General features: G+C 37.9%; 1 protein-coding gene across 1 annotated transcript in view; it reads right to left on the minus strand.

Moving 5' to 3' along the window:
* LOC150086631 (TNF receptor-associated factor 3-like) overlaps positions 1-19,291 on the minus strand; it is a 214,147-nt gene that overhangs the window by 24,172 nt on the left and 170,684 nt on the right. Inside the window, exon 12 of the mRNA XM_090372210.1 lies at positions 6,910-7,005. Within this exon, the coding sequence (XP_090228336.1) occupies positions 6,910-7,005 (96 nt within the window). The remainder of the gene's footprint in view (positions 1-6,909; positions 7,006-19,291) is intronic.

The following is a 19,291-nucleotide window of genomic DNA, read 5'->3' on the forward strand; positions in this document are numbered from 1 at the left end:
ATTCATTTAGTTTGTTAGCTACCTGAGCAGGATCATCAACAGTTGACCCATCGATATCAAGTGGACCAATCTGATTCATCCCCATCCTTCTAGAGTTTACATAAGTAAAGAACTCTTTGCTGTTTTTCTTTGCATCCCTTGCCAAAGATTTCTCGTAATCTGCCTTCGCCTGCCTAACCTCCTTTGTAACTTGGTTACAGATCAACTTGTATCTAGCCGACCGGGCTAGCCGAGTGGGTGAAGTACCTGCCCGGCAACCCAAAGGTCGCGGGTTCGATTCCCGCCTCGGGCTTGGATCAAAGTACTGAAAAAACCTTGGGAGGTGCAATATGGCCACAGAAGCCCATGCGCCAACAACTACCAAATCAAAAAAAAACCAAAAAACTTGTATCTATCATAGGCTTCTGTGTCACGTGTTAATTTGTATGTATCCCATGCATTTTTCTTCTCTGCCATATGCCTCATCAGTTCATCTGACATCCATTTAGGCCTAAACCTTGAACAATATTTCTTGTTGGTATGTAAAGCCTAGTAGCTTCCAAGATAAGTTCTTTGAATGCGTCCCAATTTTGCATTTGCTGTTGGTAACATCATCAGTTGGTCCCACTGTATAGAATTTAAATACTGTCTCAGTCCATCGTAGTCGCCTTTACGAAAGCAATAACCCTTCCCTTTACCCCTAATGGTAGTTACCTCTTTGAGTAAATCCCACTTCAGCACACTGTGATCACTGCCACCTAGTGGTTCATTTATCTGCAGATTCTTAATGCATGAAGAATCACTACTGATAATCAAATCAAGAGTATTCCTCCCTCTAGTTGCCTCCCGAACATGCTGATGTAGAAAACAATCATCCAATAAATCCACAAAAGCCTTGCTAGTGTGTGAGTGACCAGCCCCCAAATTCCAGTCAATATCTGGGATACAGTGGTAACTCAAAAAATCTGGGAATTCATCATCCTTTTGGGTTAATGTGATGAATCCGTTAAGATGCCCCGTCACTGCTTTAGCTCCATCTGTTGTTATTTATACAAGCTTAAATAGTGATATTTTAATTTTTTCAATAGAATTTTTGAATGTGTTAAATATATCAAGACCTCTAGTACTTTCTTTTAATGAAACCATACCAAGCAGTTCTTCTCTAGTGGCAGCATCATCGAAAACCATAGGAATTAAAATGAACAATTGAGCTGTATCACTGACATCTGTAGATTCATCCAGTCGTAAAGAAAAGGACACACAATTAGCAATATGAGCACGCAATTGTTCGCTCACATTTTTACTAATTTTTTTTGATGCATCGTGTCACCAGTATTTCGAGATAACTGCAGATCTTGAAGAGCACTTCTAATTTCATTTTTGTTCTTAAAATTTTCAAAAAGAGAATCTGTTATTTCTAAAAATGTGTCTGATGAATTGACCATCAGAAAATGGTTTGCATTTTTTTGCAAGATGATTCACTTTAAATGATGCTACAGTTACTGCTTTAGACTGTAAATTAGGTGTCATGAAGAAATTTTGTTGTGAGAATAATCTGGATTTTAAGTTCTTTTAATTTATTTTTTCTAAGGTCACTATTAGGTGGAATTTACAATTGGTATTAACCATAGGGTGCATTGAGGTGCCTTTCTAAATTTCCTTTTTTGGGCATAGCTATGGAAGCATTTCAAATCAAAAAACAACATTTTTCTTTTATCATTACAAAAAAAGTATTCTAGTTCCCACTTTTGATGAAAATGATACATTTTACTCTTTTTCATAGTATCCATATGTTATCCAGTTATTAACATTAAGTAAGCTAAATAAGAATCGGACACATACACTATGCTCTCTACAACTTAACTGCATGAATTTTCACTAAACAAGCCTAGCGGCTATGCAATGACAGGAGTAGTCACGTAGTTCAAGAGATAAAGGAAATATTTAACATTTGTTGCGATCAACCAAAATTAAAGCTGTGATCGACTTGTTGGCCACTCCTGCCTTAGGGGAACTATGGTTACCCTGTTATCAAACATATGGACAGTGAAACCTCAGCATCAGTACTTTCAATAACAACAACCGAAGTGCCGAACAATGATAGAATCCCCTCTGTGAATAGGAAAATCATACATGCATCTTCAATCTGTAGGAGACTTCCCCTGAATCCAAAGATTTTTTTTTTTTTTTTTTATGAAAACACCAAACACGAGAGGTATTAGAACCTATAGTACTTAGTACCATGCTTGGGTTGGACGTTGAGAAGACGAAAGAAGATATTTGTTGACATTAGACTTGAACTTCTGTAGACTGTAATTTTCAGGAAATATGCATGAAGGAAGGTTGTTCCAGAAAACGGCAGTTGAATGAATAAACAAGGAAGATGAAAAGTTGGTTCTGTGAGTTTGAAGTTGGACAGAAAATGGATGTTGGCTGGTGGCGGCACATGTTCGGACTGTTTTGAAAGAGAGAGAGCAGGAATTATAGAAGCCAATTCAGAAGAACAGTGTCCATGGAAGTATCTGTAGAAAAGGCATGCAGCAGAAACAGTACGTCTAAGAGACAGCGAGTGGAGAGACGCTGTTAGAGGGGAGTCATTAATTAACCTAACTGCCCTCTTCTAAATGGAATCTAGAAGCCTGAGAGAGGTATTGGGGGCACCGCCCCAGATGTGGGAACAATATTCCATGGTAGGGCAGATTTGCAATTTGTACAGAGTGAACAGCTGTTTGGAAGAAAAGTAACGCCAAGGACGAAAGAGAAAACCAAGTTTTTTAGATGCAGAGGAAGCAATATTTGTAATTTGCTTGTGCCAAGAGAGATTAGAAGTCAGGGTGACCCCCAAAAGAGATATATCATTTTGCCTAGAAAACAGAGTGTCACCAAAGATAAGCATAACAGCAGAAGAATTCTTTTTGCGAGATATAAGACAAAACTGAGTTTTAGAAGGATCGAAATCAACTAAGTTGTCTTTGCCCCACTGGAGAATTACCTGGATATCAGCATTTAAGGAATTGGTAGCGGATATTTGAGAAGTTGAAGCTAATTGAGCAGGGCAAGGTTTCTAAAAATGGAAAGTGGAATGCAATGTGCTATCATCGGCAAAACTATGGATAGGATTTGCAGTCAATGGAAGAAGGTCATTAATATACTAGAGGAAAAGAGTGGGGGGAAGAACTGAACCTTGAGGGACACCGGCATTAGTGGAGAAGTTAGAAGACAGAGAGCCATCGACCAATACCCTCAGTGAGCGATTTGAGAGAAAACTGGATAACCAATTACAAAAAACAGTTGGCAAACCATAAGATGGAAGCTTGTTTAGAAGACCTTTATGACAAACACCATCGAAAGCCTTTGAGATGCCAAAAGCAACTGCTTGTGTTTCAACGAACTGTTCCATCGAATTGGTCCATAAATGGGTAACATAAGCCAGAATATCACCAGTGGATCGACATTGACGAAATCCATACTGGCGATCGTTGATCAGACGTAAGGTTTCTAGGTAGTTCAAGAGTTGGCGGTTAATTTTTTTACTCCATTACTTTAGAAAGAGTAGAAGTAATTGCAATGGGACGATAATTGGATGGGAGGAATTTATCACCCTTTTTAGAAACTGGCTGGATATGAACAAATTTCTAAGCAGAAGGAAAAACACCCTTGGAATAAGAAAGTGAAAAAAGGTGGCAATGAACAGGAGTAAGTTCAGGAGCACAGATTTTGAGAACAAGTGGAGAAATACCATCAGGACCGAGAGCTTTCTTATCATCAAGATTCGTCAAAATCCTTCTGACATCTTTTTGATGGAAGGCCACAGGAGGATTGAATGGAGTGTGTTGGGAATGGTGGGAGGTGTTTTACCAAGATCATTAATACGAGTTGGAAGAAAAATGGGATGCTAGCAGGCCAGCTTTATCCTTGGCTGAAGTGACAACAGAACCATCTGGTTTTGACAGAGGTGGGTGCAGAGACGGGCAAAAGTTGCAGCCAATAGCTTTGGCAACAGACCAGAATGCTCAGCTACCATTAGGGCAAGAAGCAAGTTTTCTACTTTTAGCCTCTTCAAAATCTAGTTTGGACTGATTAATAACTGCTTTACAATTGTTGCGAGCTTTGGTATACAGAAAATGAAACTGAAGAATTGGAAACAAGCCAATTACAATATGCAACGTTCTTCTCTTGAACAGCCTTAGCACATTTATTGGAAAACCAAGGTTTAGGTAAAGGACAAGATTTTAAAGTGAAGTGTGGAATAAAGGATTCCATTCCTACAAGAATAATTTCCCTGACATGATCTGAGCAAATGTTGACATCAGAAGTTTTGAAACAGTAATCTGACCAAGGAGAAGAAGAAAGAAATTTCACAGATCATCCCATTTTGCATTCTTGTAATGTCAAACAATACGAGGTTGGGAATAGCCATGAGATAAAGGCTCCATTGCAGAAGAGACAATCACCAAGTTGTGATCTGAGGAGCCTAAAGGACAACCCACTTCGACCATGTACTTAGAAGGGTTGTTTGTGAGAAAAAGATCAAGCGTGTTGGCTGTATGGTTAGGATTGTCCAGTATTCTTGTAGGTAAATGAACAATCTGTGCAAGGTCATTAGTAATTGCAAAAGCCTCAGCATCTTGACCAGCTGGGTAAGTGTGACTAGAAACCGGAAGCCAGCTGTAGTTGTGAACATTAAAATCACCAAAGAAAATTATCTCACTGTTAGGAAATTTGGACTGGAGAAAGTCAAGTTGCAAAGAGAGGAAGTCAAAGAGCTCCAAGTGATTAGTGGAGTTGGGAGAATGGTAGGGACAACAGATGAATTTGACACAATGAGGTAGAGAGATTTTAAGCCAGAGAAGATTGAAAAGAGGAGATTCCAAATTACCAAGTCTCTGACAGGGAATATCGGAATGGACATATGCACGAGTACCACCTTTGAGGCTTGTTTGTTTGTTTGTTATTTGGTTTTTAGGAGCATTAGCAACTAAGGCCATATTGCTCCGGGGATATGTGGTGGTCATTCCCTGACCTTTCTGCATCCTCCGTATTTGGTGGTCACGGGCTCGAACCCCGGTCTAATCAAGAAGCTTGTGCTACGCACTGCTGCTCTTGTCCACCTGGCTACAGAGGCGCCACCTTTGATCTGAAAGGAATCATACAGCGAATAATCTGGGCAACCGAGTTGAGCAGTAGTTGAATCAACCGCTAACTGAGATTCTGTCAGAAAAAGTACATGGGGTTTGGCAGACTGCAAGTGGAAATGGTCACGTTGAGATTAGAATTGAGACCACGTATATTTGTGAAATGAACTAGGTAGTGTTTGGGAGGTTTAGATCTTTTCGCAGATAAGCTTACTCTATTAGTTTGACAATTCATGGTGTATTCAATAGTAAGAAAAAGTGGGGGTGGGAACTGCTGTATGAAATAATGAAATTTTTGGATATGGTGTACACATGGTAAGAATATACCAGATCCTTGACATAATGTGGTCTCGACAATTCCCCCCCCCAACACGCATACACACTACACGGACTCCCTCCAGTCACTATCTGGCAGAGTAGAGGTAGCAAGATTATACACTAGCTGATCTGGAAGCCTACTAAAGTTCGAATCAGTTCGGTTCGGTCCGGTGCACTAACTAGCGGCTGGCCTGCGAACATGGTTTTAGAGCTGTACCCTCGAAATGTAAGTTACATTGGATCTCGGCATGATGTTCATCATAAAGTCATCAATCATATTGCATGACGGAAGAGAGACGGAGAAGGGTTTACTGGAACTTAGCTCTGGAGACTAAACACAGGTTCCACCATTTCAAGCCTCCAATAAGCAAAGTTGTGGTATTTCACTGGTTGATGAGAGTCATCTACTACCTAGTATTGCCTGGTAGCACAGAGGGATGGCATTCCTCCATGTGGCGTGGGTGCCACACCTCGGCCCCTGCTTACGTTGGTTCACACCTGGGTGGTCATCCACAGTGTTCTTGTGCATGGAAGTTATACCCAGGATTACTAACAGTCCCACCATTGTGAAGGCGCAAGCAGAGTATTTGGCTGTCACAGACCATCCGGACTTTGCCGTAATTGGGTCCACTTGACTCGAATGTCACCCGAATATTAGTTCCATCAGCGTTTTAGACTCCCAGGTAGCTAGTACAGCTTGTACTGGGATATCTGAGAGAATGTCTGTGACAACCTCACAGACCCATGACCAATGTTTGTTTGTTATTTAGTTTTTAGGAGCATTAGCAACTAAGGCCATATTGCTCCGGGATATGCGGTGGTCATTCCCTCACCTTTCCGCATCCTCCGTATTTGGTGGTGACGGGCTTGAACCCCGGTCTAATCAAGAAGCGTGTGCTACGCATCCATGACCAATGAGATGTTCTCATAATTATGCCCAATTGTTTGCTTACCACTTTTTCTGCTTCTTTTCATATATAATTGGATAGATTTCAGATGTCATATTTACTTTTAGCTTCTCTTCCACTTTCTTCTCGGTTATCACAAAGTCATTTAGCTCCCAGTTAAAACTTGATATACTTCTGGTGTTCCTATCCTTAACTTAAAAACTTCTTCATGTGTGAATGTAGATGCACAAAATGGTTGCTGACAAACTGATTTATTCAGTTTTTCAGCAACCCAAGTATGGGTTGCTTATCTTATAGTTTTAAGATAAGCAAAGAATTCTTTGCTACTTTTCTTTTCATCCTTAGCAAAATTTATCTAGGTCAGATCTGATAATCTGCCTTAGTTTTCCTAACTCTCTTAGTGATTTGACCGCAAATTAAGTTTGTATTTACTGTAGGTCTCTGTCTGCTTATAATTTATAATCATCCCATGCATTTTTTCCTCTGCCACTATGGAGACTAGCTACTTAACCATCTTTATGTACAAATAAAGAATCAACTATATTAACCACAAGTTGAATATGACTAACCTCATAAGATTTGATAGCGCTCTGAGATTCTCTTTTCAAACTCTCAAATTCATCTTTTGTCCTTGAAACTTCTTCTTTAATAACTGACTCTAATACCTGGAAATGATAATGAGACACTATGAACACAAATTTATTAATATCAAACTGAATGTATGGACAAATGTCACCTTTAAAATGAAAAGAATGTGTCGGTAATTAATTTCTGATTCTTGATTGGGAATTAATTATCTATTAAGTGAGTAACTGAGAAGACCAACACTCATGTTTCATGGTATAAATAATGAAGTATGGAAGACTAGATAAAAATTAACAGCTGAAACCAGACATAGATGTTTACATGGACTGTTCAAAATGCAATAAGACAAGTATGTGTATCACAATAAGATATATTTATTTACATAAATTAACAAACGTTTCTTTTCAAAATATCCACCATGGAATGCAATTCATTCCATGGTGGATACCTTGGCTCATATCAGACCCCTGACTCAATTAGATCATGTGTTCCAAACCATTCTCTGACAACATCTTTTAATCACACCCCCACAACCTCTATGCATGTCTTAGGTAACAGAAATTATCTGCTCCTGAAATCTTTTTTTCAATTCTGGAAATAAGCAAAAGTCACAAGGTTCCAAATCTAAACTGTAAAGAGGGTATGACACAATTCTGATTATTTTTTCCTACAGAAAATTGAAACACAATACAACTGGTTTGCTTCTCTAGTATTTTAATTTCAACTGTTGCAATAATGTATGCAAAATATCAGCATAACATGATTCACTGTCGGTGGAATATTGTGGTATGGCACAATTGGATGCCTAAGCGATCAAAAAAGATTATCACCATCTTTACAATACTTTTGTTGTTTTTGCTTTTTTTTTGAAGTCAAAAAATGGAGTTCCACTGATTTTTTTGTTTTTTGGTTGTAGGATCACAATTTATCAATGGTAATGATGTGAACCCAGCAGGCAGTGACTACTCCATTTGATTAGGCATTAACAACTTCAGAATAATTCAATGGTTGCAATGTTTCATTCTGAAATCAATCTGCAAGATTGGCTTCCGAATGAAACATCGAAATCCTTTTCAAGGTCATGAAAAGTTGCGCAATGATTTTTAAAAACAATAACAGCCACTGTATTTGGCAATCCTGTTCAATGCTCTCTGACTGTGAATGCCTTGCTTTTCAAAACTGCTTTATGTCAAAAGAAAATACTAGCACATATTATGCTTTCCTCACTTTTATTGTGCAGAATATCTTTAAGTTTTTCTTCAGTGAATACAAAGCCTAATCACATAATGTTGTTCTATAGTTTGCTCCACTTTTATTTGGTAGACACAATTTAATGTTTGCTGTTTACTGATAATAGACCACATTATCCTGAGATATCCCAGTGCTTCCAGTACATGTTGTTTGCACTGTTGGCTTTTCTCTCCTCTTGTTTTTACAGCTTTATTACTTTTTCAACAGACCTTGTGTGTTTGTTCCATCAGTTTAAAGATCCATAATTGAGTAAGCTTAAGGGCTAAAACAACATATGAAATGGTACAATAGTCGTAATACATGGATAATGTAATTTCCTTCAAACTCTGCAGGGGGCTTTGCATGGCAAAGCAAACACTAGTTGCAAACCTAGTTCCCAGTGAAAAATTCGATTCCAAGGATCCACATCATTAAATTAGTTCTGTGGCATCTGAGGCCTCATCCTTTCACTGGACCCCAGTGAGTTGCACCAGTTCACATGTACCCTATGCCAATGGTACTTTGGCAATTCCTGTATATAAGAAGAGACTACATATCCTGGATGCGTATAAAGGCCTTAGAGTGAAATAGAAGAGCTACAGAAGTAATGATGATCCAGAGGATCAACATCACCATTACCGCAAGAAATTCCCAGTTATGGAATTTCTTGTAAATTTTCAAGTTTTCAGCTGTATGGAAATAATATTTAGTAATCAAGAATTAAAACCTGTATATAGCTCTAAAAGAAGTTTTTGGTTCTCTGCAAACTCACTCATGGAGAATAATATTATAAATAGTATTTTTAAACAGTCAGAAGTTTAGCCTAAATCAAAAACTAAATGCAAGCATGTGCATCTCCGAGTATTTGCACTTAGTTTTTGCTTTAGGTTAAACTTTTAACTGTTTAAAAAGGGCGTCTGATAGAGAACAGAAGAAAACAATTTGAAGATAGGAAAGAGAGACAGCCATAAGATGAGAAAATAACTTGAAACAGAAGAGGCCAAACTATAGCACTCACAATCTCAGTTTCTCTCCTGATCAATAGGTCTTATTCCATGGCAATTTGTGGCAAACCTATTTTGCTCATTGCTGTTTTTGCTGGTAAATTCAGCAGCAGGTAAAGTAAATTTGTTTACCTGCTGCACTATCTTGCATCTCAAATATCAGATATATCTCGTCACTGGGTTATTCAGATCCTCTCAGTCCCTATTTACTCACTCGTGAGACCACAAGACAGATCAAACCACACTGAGACCTGACAGGAGACAAATTGAGATTAGCACAGTTTGCAGTCTTCTGTTTCAGGCCACACTTTCTTGTCTCATGTCTTATCTATCTCTTCTTGTCTTCAAACTGCTTGTTTTCTTCTACTGTCAATCAGGACTTTTTGAGATTTTGAGAACTTTTTTATACAAAAATTAAAACCAGTGTGGGTAAAGTGAGACTGACACGCTTCAAACTTAATTTGCTCATTGCTACATAGGCTATATCCTTTTGTGCAGTAATGTTTTATAGCTCTCACAGCATGAAGCTTTTTTTACGCTAAATTTATTTGAACAAACTAGATTCTATTTTTAACAAAATTTACATTAACCCCTTTTCTGCAGAATCTAGAAAGAGGAAGGATTTCTAAACCTAGGGGGAGAACCTTGTAAATATGAAGAAGCATACATGGTTGATAATCAACTTGTACAAGCTTTGAAATTAAACAATTCATTTAACTTTTATGCAATAACAAAAATTCCTTTAAGCTACATCCTATAATCCTCTTAGCTACACCTGAAAATTTTTATAGTGTAAGTAACTAAAACCTTTATATTTTTGAAAGTCCATCATAACTTACTACCACAAGTGGTAAGTATTAGAGTTTAATTTTCTGTTTACCATTTCAGAAATAAGAGGCCTGGAGTGAAAAAAACAAAAAAAAACAACAGATGATAAGTTAGGTGATGTATACAGAGTGCATTACATTTTAGGTGAGTTTGATTTTTTCCCCCCTTAAATTAACTGAATTTTCATTTTCTATGATTAGCAACAGTGAAAAGTAAGTAACTAATTAACTTGTTGTCAGTTAAGTACTAATTAATTAATTAATATTATATAAAAGCAATTGTTTTCACTTCACTGCACATACTTCAGCATAATATTCAGTCAACATTTTGTAATGTACTTTACTGATTTCCTCCAGAACTTTAATAAAATACATGTATTTCACTCTCTATGATTTAATAAAATAAAGAAATAGCAACACATAACTCAGATTGTAGTACACTGTCAACACTTTCAAAATGTACTTTACTTATTCTTGCCTGGATTTTAATAACAGTTGAAAAATAACACATATTTTGCATTTCTACTGTGATCAGTATAATAAGCAAAATCATGATTTACAATATTATATTATAGGGGCTTAGAGGGAAACAGGTATCCTGTGTGTTATCAGACACTCAGCCTAAAACACTGATGGATCCAATATCTCTCTATTACAGAAGATTTAGGAGAAGTCCGGTTGGCCTGCCTCCCTAAAATCCACTCATGCACACCTTCTCGATGGTAAGCCCTGTTACGTCACTTAGGTGGCAACGAACGTGTAGAGTGGTTCTCTTCAAGACGCCTGATCAGCGTGAAGAGGAAAAGACCAAATCCTCCAGCATATGACAGCATGAGAAAACAAATGGCCCTCAGTCCCCAGCAGCTTTAACTCTCCCTCTTACGGCAGCGAGAGGATCAGAGTGGAAGCAGAGGGTGCTAGGAATCTCTGGGTTAGACCAGGCTGCCATGCACGGAAACTGAACTTGGCCTGTTATAACGTAAGATCACTCATCGGTGAAGACAGGATATTAGAGCTGGAAAAGGAATTAGAAAATGTGAATTGGAATATCATCGGTTTGGCTGAAACAAGAAGAAGAAATGAATCACTTATAAGTTTATCATGTGGAAATCTGCTGTACACCAATGGAAACAGTGAAAGGAGTGAAGGTGGAGTTGGGTTTCTGGTTCATAAAGATTTTAAAAACAACATTTTGGAATTCAAAAGTACATCACCAAGAGTGTCAAGACTAATGCTCAAGATTTCTAAGAGGTACAAGCTAAAGATTATAATAATTTATGCACCAACATTGAGCCATGATGATGAAGAGGTTGAAGAAATGTACACCGAAATTGAGAGTCTTCTAGATGAGCAGAAAACCCACTACACTATTATTATGGGGGACTTCAATGCTAAGGTTGGAAAAAGACAAAACAGCGCAGAAAGGGGAACTATAGGAAATTTTGGAATAGGTGAAAGAAATGAAAGAGGTGAAAGACTTGTGGAATTTGCAGAATCTCAAGGACTGTCAGTAATGAACACTTTTTTCAAGAAAAGGGTGAACAGAAGGTGGACATGGAAGAGTCCAAATGGATTAACAACTGATGAAATTGACTTCATCGTCACTAACAGAAGATATATTGTGAATGATGTTACCGTCCTGAATAAGGTAAATGTTGGAAGTGATCACAGAATGGTAAGAAAAAACTGACTCGAGTAAATAATACAAAGGTCTTTGAGATAACACAAGAGGAGAAAAAGCAATATGTACTGGAACTTAAGAACAAGTTTCAGCTTCTGCAGACTGCTCACGACCAAGATATCAATAAGGAATATTACAACTTTCTGAAAGTGATAAAGCCCAAAAAACCTATAGGGAAAAAGAAATCCAAATAAGAAAAAATTAGTCAAGAAACACTTGTCATGATGAACCGAAGACGACAAATGAAGAGCAAGAAAAACACTGACAGGGAGAAAATTGAGTATACTGAGTTATGCAAAGCCATTAGAAAGAGACTCAGAGAGGACATAAGAAGATTTAACACAAGAAAAGTAGAACAAGCATTAAGGGAAAACAAAGGATTTAAATCAGCAGCCATGAGCTATACAGAAGTATACATGAGTAATACAGAAAGACAAATGATACTGAAACTGAAGAATAGCGATGGTGTACTTATAAACAGCAGAGAAGGCATAATTCAAATAGCAGAAGACTACTATAGAGAATTATACAAGGAGCAGGGGAATGATGCCAGCAGTGGGAAAGATGGATTTCAAAGTAGCAACACATACGACATACCCGATATTCTTCCTGATGAGGTAGAACATGCATTGAAGAAAATGAAGAATCAGAAAGCCCCGGGGGAAGATGACGTTACTGTAGAGTTGTTAAAATTGGGAGGAAGAGACATAACACAAAAACTGGCAAGGCTCTTCACAAAGTGCATTAGAAAAGGTGTGACGCCTAAGCAGTGGAATAATGCAATCATAGTTTTGCTGCATAAGAAAGGAGAAAAATCAGAAATTGGAAATTATAGATCAATTAGCTTGCTATCCCACATCTTCAAGTTGTTCACAAGGGTCGTTACTAACAGATTAGAAAGAATACTTGATGAGAATCAACCGAAAGAGCAAGCTGGGTTTAGGGCAGGATTCTCAACTATGGATCACTTCCACGTAATATCACAGCTAATGGAGAAAGCAAATGAATATAAAACACCGTTATGCCTGGCATTTGTGGATTATGAAAAGGCATTTGACTCCATACAGCATAAGGCAATGTTTTGGGCACTGGAAAGACAAGGCATAGATACCCCATATATTATGATTTTGAAGAAAATATATGAGAGTGCTACCTCCTTTATTAGACTAGACAAAGACAGTAGGAAATTTAAAATCGAGAAAGGAGTTCGATAAGGAGACACAATATCTCCGAAGCTGTTTACTGCTGCCCTTGAGGAAGCTTTCAGAAGATTAGACTGGTCGCAGAAAGAGTCAATGTGAATGGAGAGTACCTAAACCATTTACGATTTGCAGATGACATTGTGGTCATAAGCCATGATCCCAAAGAATTAGAGGAAAATCTTAATCAGTTATGCACAGTTAGTAAGGATTTTGGACTAAAGATGAATATGGCTAAAACAAAAGCAATGATGAACAAGTATGCCACAGAAAGGGAAATAATGATTGAAGGAGCAGTAATTGAAAAGGTGGAGTCATATACTTATCTGGGACAAGTTATTAGCTGTAATAATGATAAATGGCTGGAAGTCAAGAGAAGAATAAATTTTGGATGGACAGCATTCAGGAAATATAGTCACATACTGAGGAGCAATATCCCAGTTTGTCTGAAATGTAAAATTATGAACCAATGTATACTCCCCACCATGACTTATGGAAATGAAACTTGGGCACTCACAAAAAGAATGAAAGAGAAACTGAGAACTACACAGCGAAGAATGGAACGAATTATATTGGGAATCAGACTGTTAGATAAGAAGAGAAACACATGGATTAGGCAGCAAACTCAAGTAAAGGACATTCTTATCAAAACAAAAGAACTAAAATGGTCTTGGGCAGGACACATAGCTCGAAGACATGATGACAGATGGACTAAGAAAATAACAGAATGGTATCCAAGAGGAGCTAGAAGAAAACCTGGAAGACAAAGGCGGAGATGGATAGATGAAATTCATGAGTTTGTGGGTAGTAAATGGATGGCCAGTGCTCAAAACAGAAGGAACTGGAAAGTTGCTGGAGAGGCCTTCATCCTGCAGTGGATTGGAAATGGCTGATGATGATGATGATTATAGGATGGCAGCAGATATTTCAATGAGGGAGTTAAAATCAAATAAAGTTGGGACTGTGTTAGATGTTTGAACACAGTGACCAATTTGCTCTGTTATAAGATCAATGGCAAGGCCCTGCCTTTAAGACTCAGTCTTGTATACAACTTAGAAACAAATACCATCATCCATGGTTCAGCCTAAGTTGCTAATATCTTTTTAAATTGTATAGTGTCACCTAACCAGGTATAGCTGCCTTAGTCTGAGTTCTTAACATCAACCTTCTGAGGAAGCAGAGATATTTGTGACCAAACATCTAATGCATTAATACGTTTCAACTTAATTTGATCATGATTTAAATATTTAATAAACTGATAACAAAAAAAAAAAAGTTTTCAAAAACCAGTGACTTTCATGTGCACAGCAGTCAAACTGAAAACATTACTTTTTAGAAAATCTGCCATATTACCCATCCATTTCTACAATTAATACATTGCAACAAACATAAACTTTTCAATTTATTCCAGTCCAATATATAGAGTGGCAATGCCATATTGAGCAATCAACACAGACACCAGCCACTAACAACCAACTAGGAATATGCAACTGTATACCTATTTCCTCAGCTGTCTCATATCACGGAGGTTGGAATTTTTCTCTTTGTGTAAGTTAGACACTGTACACTGACTACAGCCTATGTTGTTTTGCATATGAGTAGTCTCTGTGGCAGGCATCTCCATAGCCAGGTGGGAAGGAGCAGCAGTGCGTAGCACACGCTTCTTGATTAGACCGGGGTTTGAGCCCGTCACCACCAAATTAGGAGGATGCGGAAAGGTCAGGGAATGACCACCGCATATCCCGGAGCAATATGGCCTTAGTTGCTAATGCTCCTAAAAACCACATAACAACAACAACAGTCTCTGTGGCATACTGGACACTGATGTAGCACCATTCATCTAGAAATACTAATATAAGCCAATGGGCTTGACAATAATTGTGGGTAATTGCATCTAAAAAGTACTCACAGTTACTAACAAGACCACTGGCATGAAATTGTGATTTGAATAAAAGGATTTGTCTACCGCAAACTGATTAAAATTTAACAAAATTATTTATGTGTGACTCTAGGAAACTGCCTGATCTGAATGTTAGCTCTGGCAGTGTTTTAGACTTATATACAAATGAACTTGATTTAACTGCAATAAGACATGATGAAATAATAATCCATAAACTTAAAAAAAAAGAAAACACAAAAACTGTAATAGTATAACTTTTCCAAAAAAATTAGTGTGTGCATGAATGAAGACATAACAGAGAAGTAAAACATTTACAGAAATTCTTGAGTGAATTGAGGATTCTATCAGATGAGGTTGAAAAAACTTGAAAGCACTTTTCTGCTTGGCTGGTAGGAGAACTGTTATGAAAACTAATATATGTTATATTTCAAACTTCCTTGTGCACTTGTCAGTTCTCTAACACTGGTTATACAAATTCTTTCTTATTCACAAAATAAGTCCACAATTTGCCAAATTTATTCATTAAGCCATACATCTTCTACTATGAGTGTATTAAATATTTTAAGCTAGATTGGACTCACTTGGTCATACAAGATCCACTTATATGATCTGCTTCACTGGATCATATAAGCACACAAATCACCTCAACGGCAAACATTGGTAGAACTGCACCAATACTTTTTTAATGTGCATATAAAACAATTACAGTAAAGTCTGTGCAAAATATTGTTAATCTACTGATCAGTTTGTCATCCATCAACTTGTTTTGATGTTCTCGATATACTGTCTTTGGACTCATCCTTCATTGGTCTTGTCAGTCATAATTATAAAACTGACTGACAAGGAAGGTGATGTGATTTTTACTAATTTATTATTGGGGAAGTAGAGTTTTGGCTCATATTGCTAGACTATCAGCAATATGAGTTAAAGATGTTAGTATTAGTATTAGTAATGGCTGCATGGTGCAAGAAAGCCTATGGCTTATGCTGCACCAGCCAAAAAAAACCCGAAAAAAACAATGATAAAGAAAAAAAATAAATAAATAATAATTAATAAAAGAAAAGGAAATTAAACCTATCATCCTTGCACTTCCCTGACCCAAAGGTACTATCCAGATGACCTTTGAATTTCCCCAAACTGTCAGCCTCTACCATCCATCTAGGCAACTTATTCCAGTAATTTATAACTCGCTGGCTAAAATAAAACTTCCTGCAGTCCAATCTAAACATTTCCCCCCGTAACTTGAATTTATGTCCCCTAGTTCTAGCGTCATTTATAATCTTGAAAATTTCATCCTCATTCATTTTACTGATGCCTCTCAGAGCTTTAAACACCTCAATCAAATCTCCTCTAAGGTGTCTAGTTTCCAAACTCTGCAACCCACATATTCGAAGTCTTTCTTCATAAGGACGCCCTTTTGCCGATCTCACCAGGCGAGTTACCCACCTTTGCACCCTTTCAAGAAGCTCGATGTCTTTCTTTAGATGCGATCTCCATACTTGAACACAGTATTCCAAGTGTGGTCTAACAAAAGCCTTATATAATGGGATTATCACGTCCCTATCTCTACTTGCAAAAGTTCGATAGATCATCGATAGGACACCATGGGCCTTCCTTGCAGCCTGTTTACAATGCTCAGAGAATTTCATGTCTGACCATATCATAACGCCCAAGTACCTTTCTTCCAGTACTGGGTTTAGTTGAACTCCACCAAGTGAATAAGTTATTTTGGGATTACTGTTTCCCAGGTGTAATACCTGGGAAACAGTAATTAAAGTTGTTGTTGGATTAAAGCATAGCTGCCATTTTTTTGACCATTCCTGAAGTCTATCTAGGTCTCTCTGAAGAAGCTCAGCTTGACAGTGATCATTAACTACTCTATCAATTTTAACATCATCTGCAAATTTAGACATCACACCCTCTATTCCTTCATCGATGTTGTTTATGAAAATTAAAAATAACAGTGGTCCTAATACTGATCCTTGGGGAACCCCGCTTCTTACATCAACCCAATCTGAGGAATAGCCATTTATCACAACCCTCTGCCTCCTGCCCTGAAGCCATCCTGCTATCCATCTAAGGATTTTCCTAGTGATTCCAACCTGTTCCAGCTTATAAAGCAACCACTCATGTGGGAATGAGTCAAAAGCTTTGCTGAAATCTAAATAAATAATATGGCGAAATTATTCCCTAAATCCAGCTCGTGAGTGACCCTTTCAGAATAGCGAACCAGATTTGTTAAACATGATTTTCCCTTTACAAAACCGTGCTGAGTATCCTTGAGAATTTCAATTCTATCCAAATGATCCTGAATTCCACCCTTGATCATTACCAACATGATTTTCCCTACCACTGAAGTCAGACTGACAGGTCGATAATTTCCCACTTCATTCTTAGAGCCACCCTTATGTATGGGAGATACATTGGCACTTTTCCAATCCAAGGGAATCTCCCCAGAATCCAGTGATGCTCGCATAATTAGCCTCAATGGTTCAATGCACTCACTTGCTGCCTCCCTTAAGATTTTACGGTATATTCCATCAACTCCAGGAGCTTTACTGGCCTGTAGGCTCGAAAGTTTTTTTATTAAATAATCTTGTGAAATTTCAATATCATTAATTACATATTTTTCAACTTTGCTCCCACAATTTCCCATTGCCACAAAAAGTTTTTCATTTGTAAATATCGATGCAAAATAACTGTTGAGTTCATCTGCAACGGCAGCTGGTGTATTTAATACTATCCCCTTTCCCTTACGTAAAGGTCCGATCTGGTTTGTCCTGCTCTTCTTGGCATTTATATATGTGAAGAATTCCTTATCCCCCCCTCTTTGCTCTGTTTGCTAGTGATTTCTCATAAACTGCCTTTGCCTGTCGAACCTTTTCTGTGGCTTTATTACAGATCATCTTGTAGCTGTTATAGGCTTCAGTACTTTTTATTGATCTGTAACCTTTCCATGCCACCTTTTTCTGCTCAAGTAATGTGGCAACTTCACTATTCATCCAACTTGGAACCCTCCTCATGGAGTATTTTTTTAATGGTAAATATGCATTCAAGGAATCTGTGATTAATGTTTTAAAAGCATACCACAGTTCAAATGTATTCATTCTCTGTGTGATATCTACCCAGTTAATAGAGGCCATGTAGTACCTTAAGGCATCATAATTTCCTTTTCTGAAATTAAAACCCATTCCTTTGCCTTTTACTGCTGCTACCTCTCTCATCATCATCCACCGTAGAACTCCGTGATCACTTCCTGCTACTGGTTCCTCTACTGTCAGCCCTGTTATGTCATCTGATTCATGGGTGATTATGAGGTCTGGGATATTCTTTTCTCTAGTACTTTCCCCTGACATGTTGATACAAATAACAGTCATCTAGTTGATTTAAAAATTTTGTTCCCCATGTCGAGTTTCCTTCCCATTTACTCCAATCAATTAGAGGCAAATTTAAATCACCCATAATAAGACATTGACGCTTACTTGCCCATTCCATTTGCATGTAGAGGCTTTCGTCATAATCTTCACAATCACCTGGTCTGTAGATTACCCCTACTCGCATTATACCTTTGTTTCCAACTATCTCACACCATACAGATTCTATACTAGCATGTGAAATGTCTGAATCCGGGAAAGCTATCGTCACACTCAGGCTGCTTCTGATAAGTAGCATTACCGCACCACCCCTTCTATCTACCCTATCCTTCCTAAATACATTATACAAGCTGTACTGAAACTCATAATCCCCAATTTCCGTGTGGCACCACGTCTCCGTAAGCCCTATTATGTCCGTGTTATATGTTTTAACCAGCAGTTCGAATTTGCTCATTTTGTTGACGACACTTCAAACTATATAAACAATTAAGACTTACTGTTCTTGTATATTTAACAACCCTAGCACAACCCTTGAAGTTTTTTAGGCTCTCTTCCCTGGCATTAGCTACCCACTCACTTGAAACGTTTCTGCCCCCAGAATATCTAGATAATATATCCAGTTGGGGTAACAGATAAGAACTCTTGAGGTAAGTGCAAGAATTACTTTGACCAATATTATCCGATAAACGCATGTCAGTATTACCCACATCCCCACTAACTAGCTGTTTCCCTGAACCTTTAAGGTATCCTCAATAATACAGGCAAAAACTTTTGCACCACCTTTGTTTAAGTGTATCCCATCTCTACAAAACAAATTCCTTCTACCTACAAGTGTGGGCCATGCTGATAGAAATTTCCCCCCTAAAGCCTTGCAGAGCCCTTCAAGTCTTGAGTTAATCCACAAGGCTTTTAACATATAATCCCTCCTATTGTGTCTGGGCAGAATTGCAGACACATAGACATTGTGGCCTAGCTCGCGGCATTTCCTCAGCATGGTCCTGTATTTTTCCAACAAATTGTCAGATCGTGTACGTTTAATAAATAATAATATTCTCTTTATCCCCCTTAAAATCTGACAATCTGTTGGTGACATCATTAATAGTTGCTCCCGGCAGACATACCCTGGTTCTACTCCACCTATCGTTATTACA

Source organism: Mastigoproctus giganteus, chromosome 4, assembly GCF_048544385.1.
Source record: "Mastigoproctus giganteus isolate SK-2022 chromosome 4, ASM4854438v1, whole genome shotgun sequence".
Taxonomy (NCBI): domain Eukaryota; kingdom Metazoa; phylum Arthropoda; class Arachnida; order Uropygi; family Thelyphonidae; genus Mastigoproctus; species Mastigoproctus giganteus.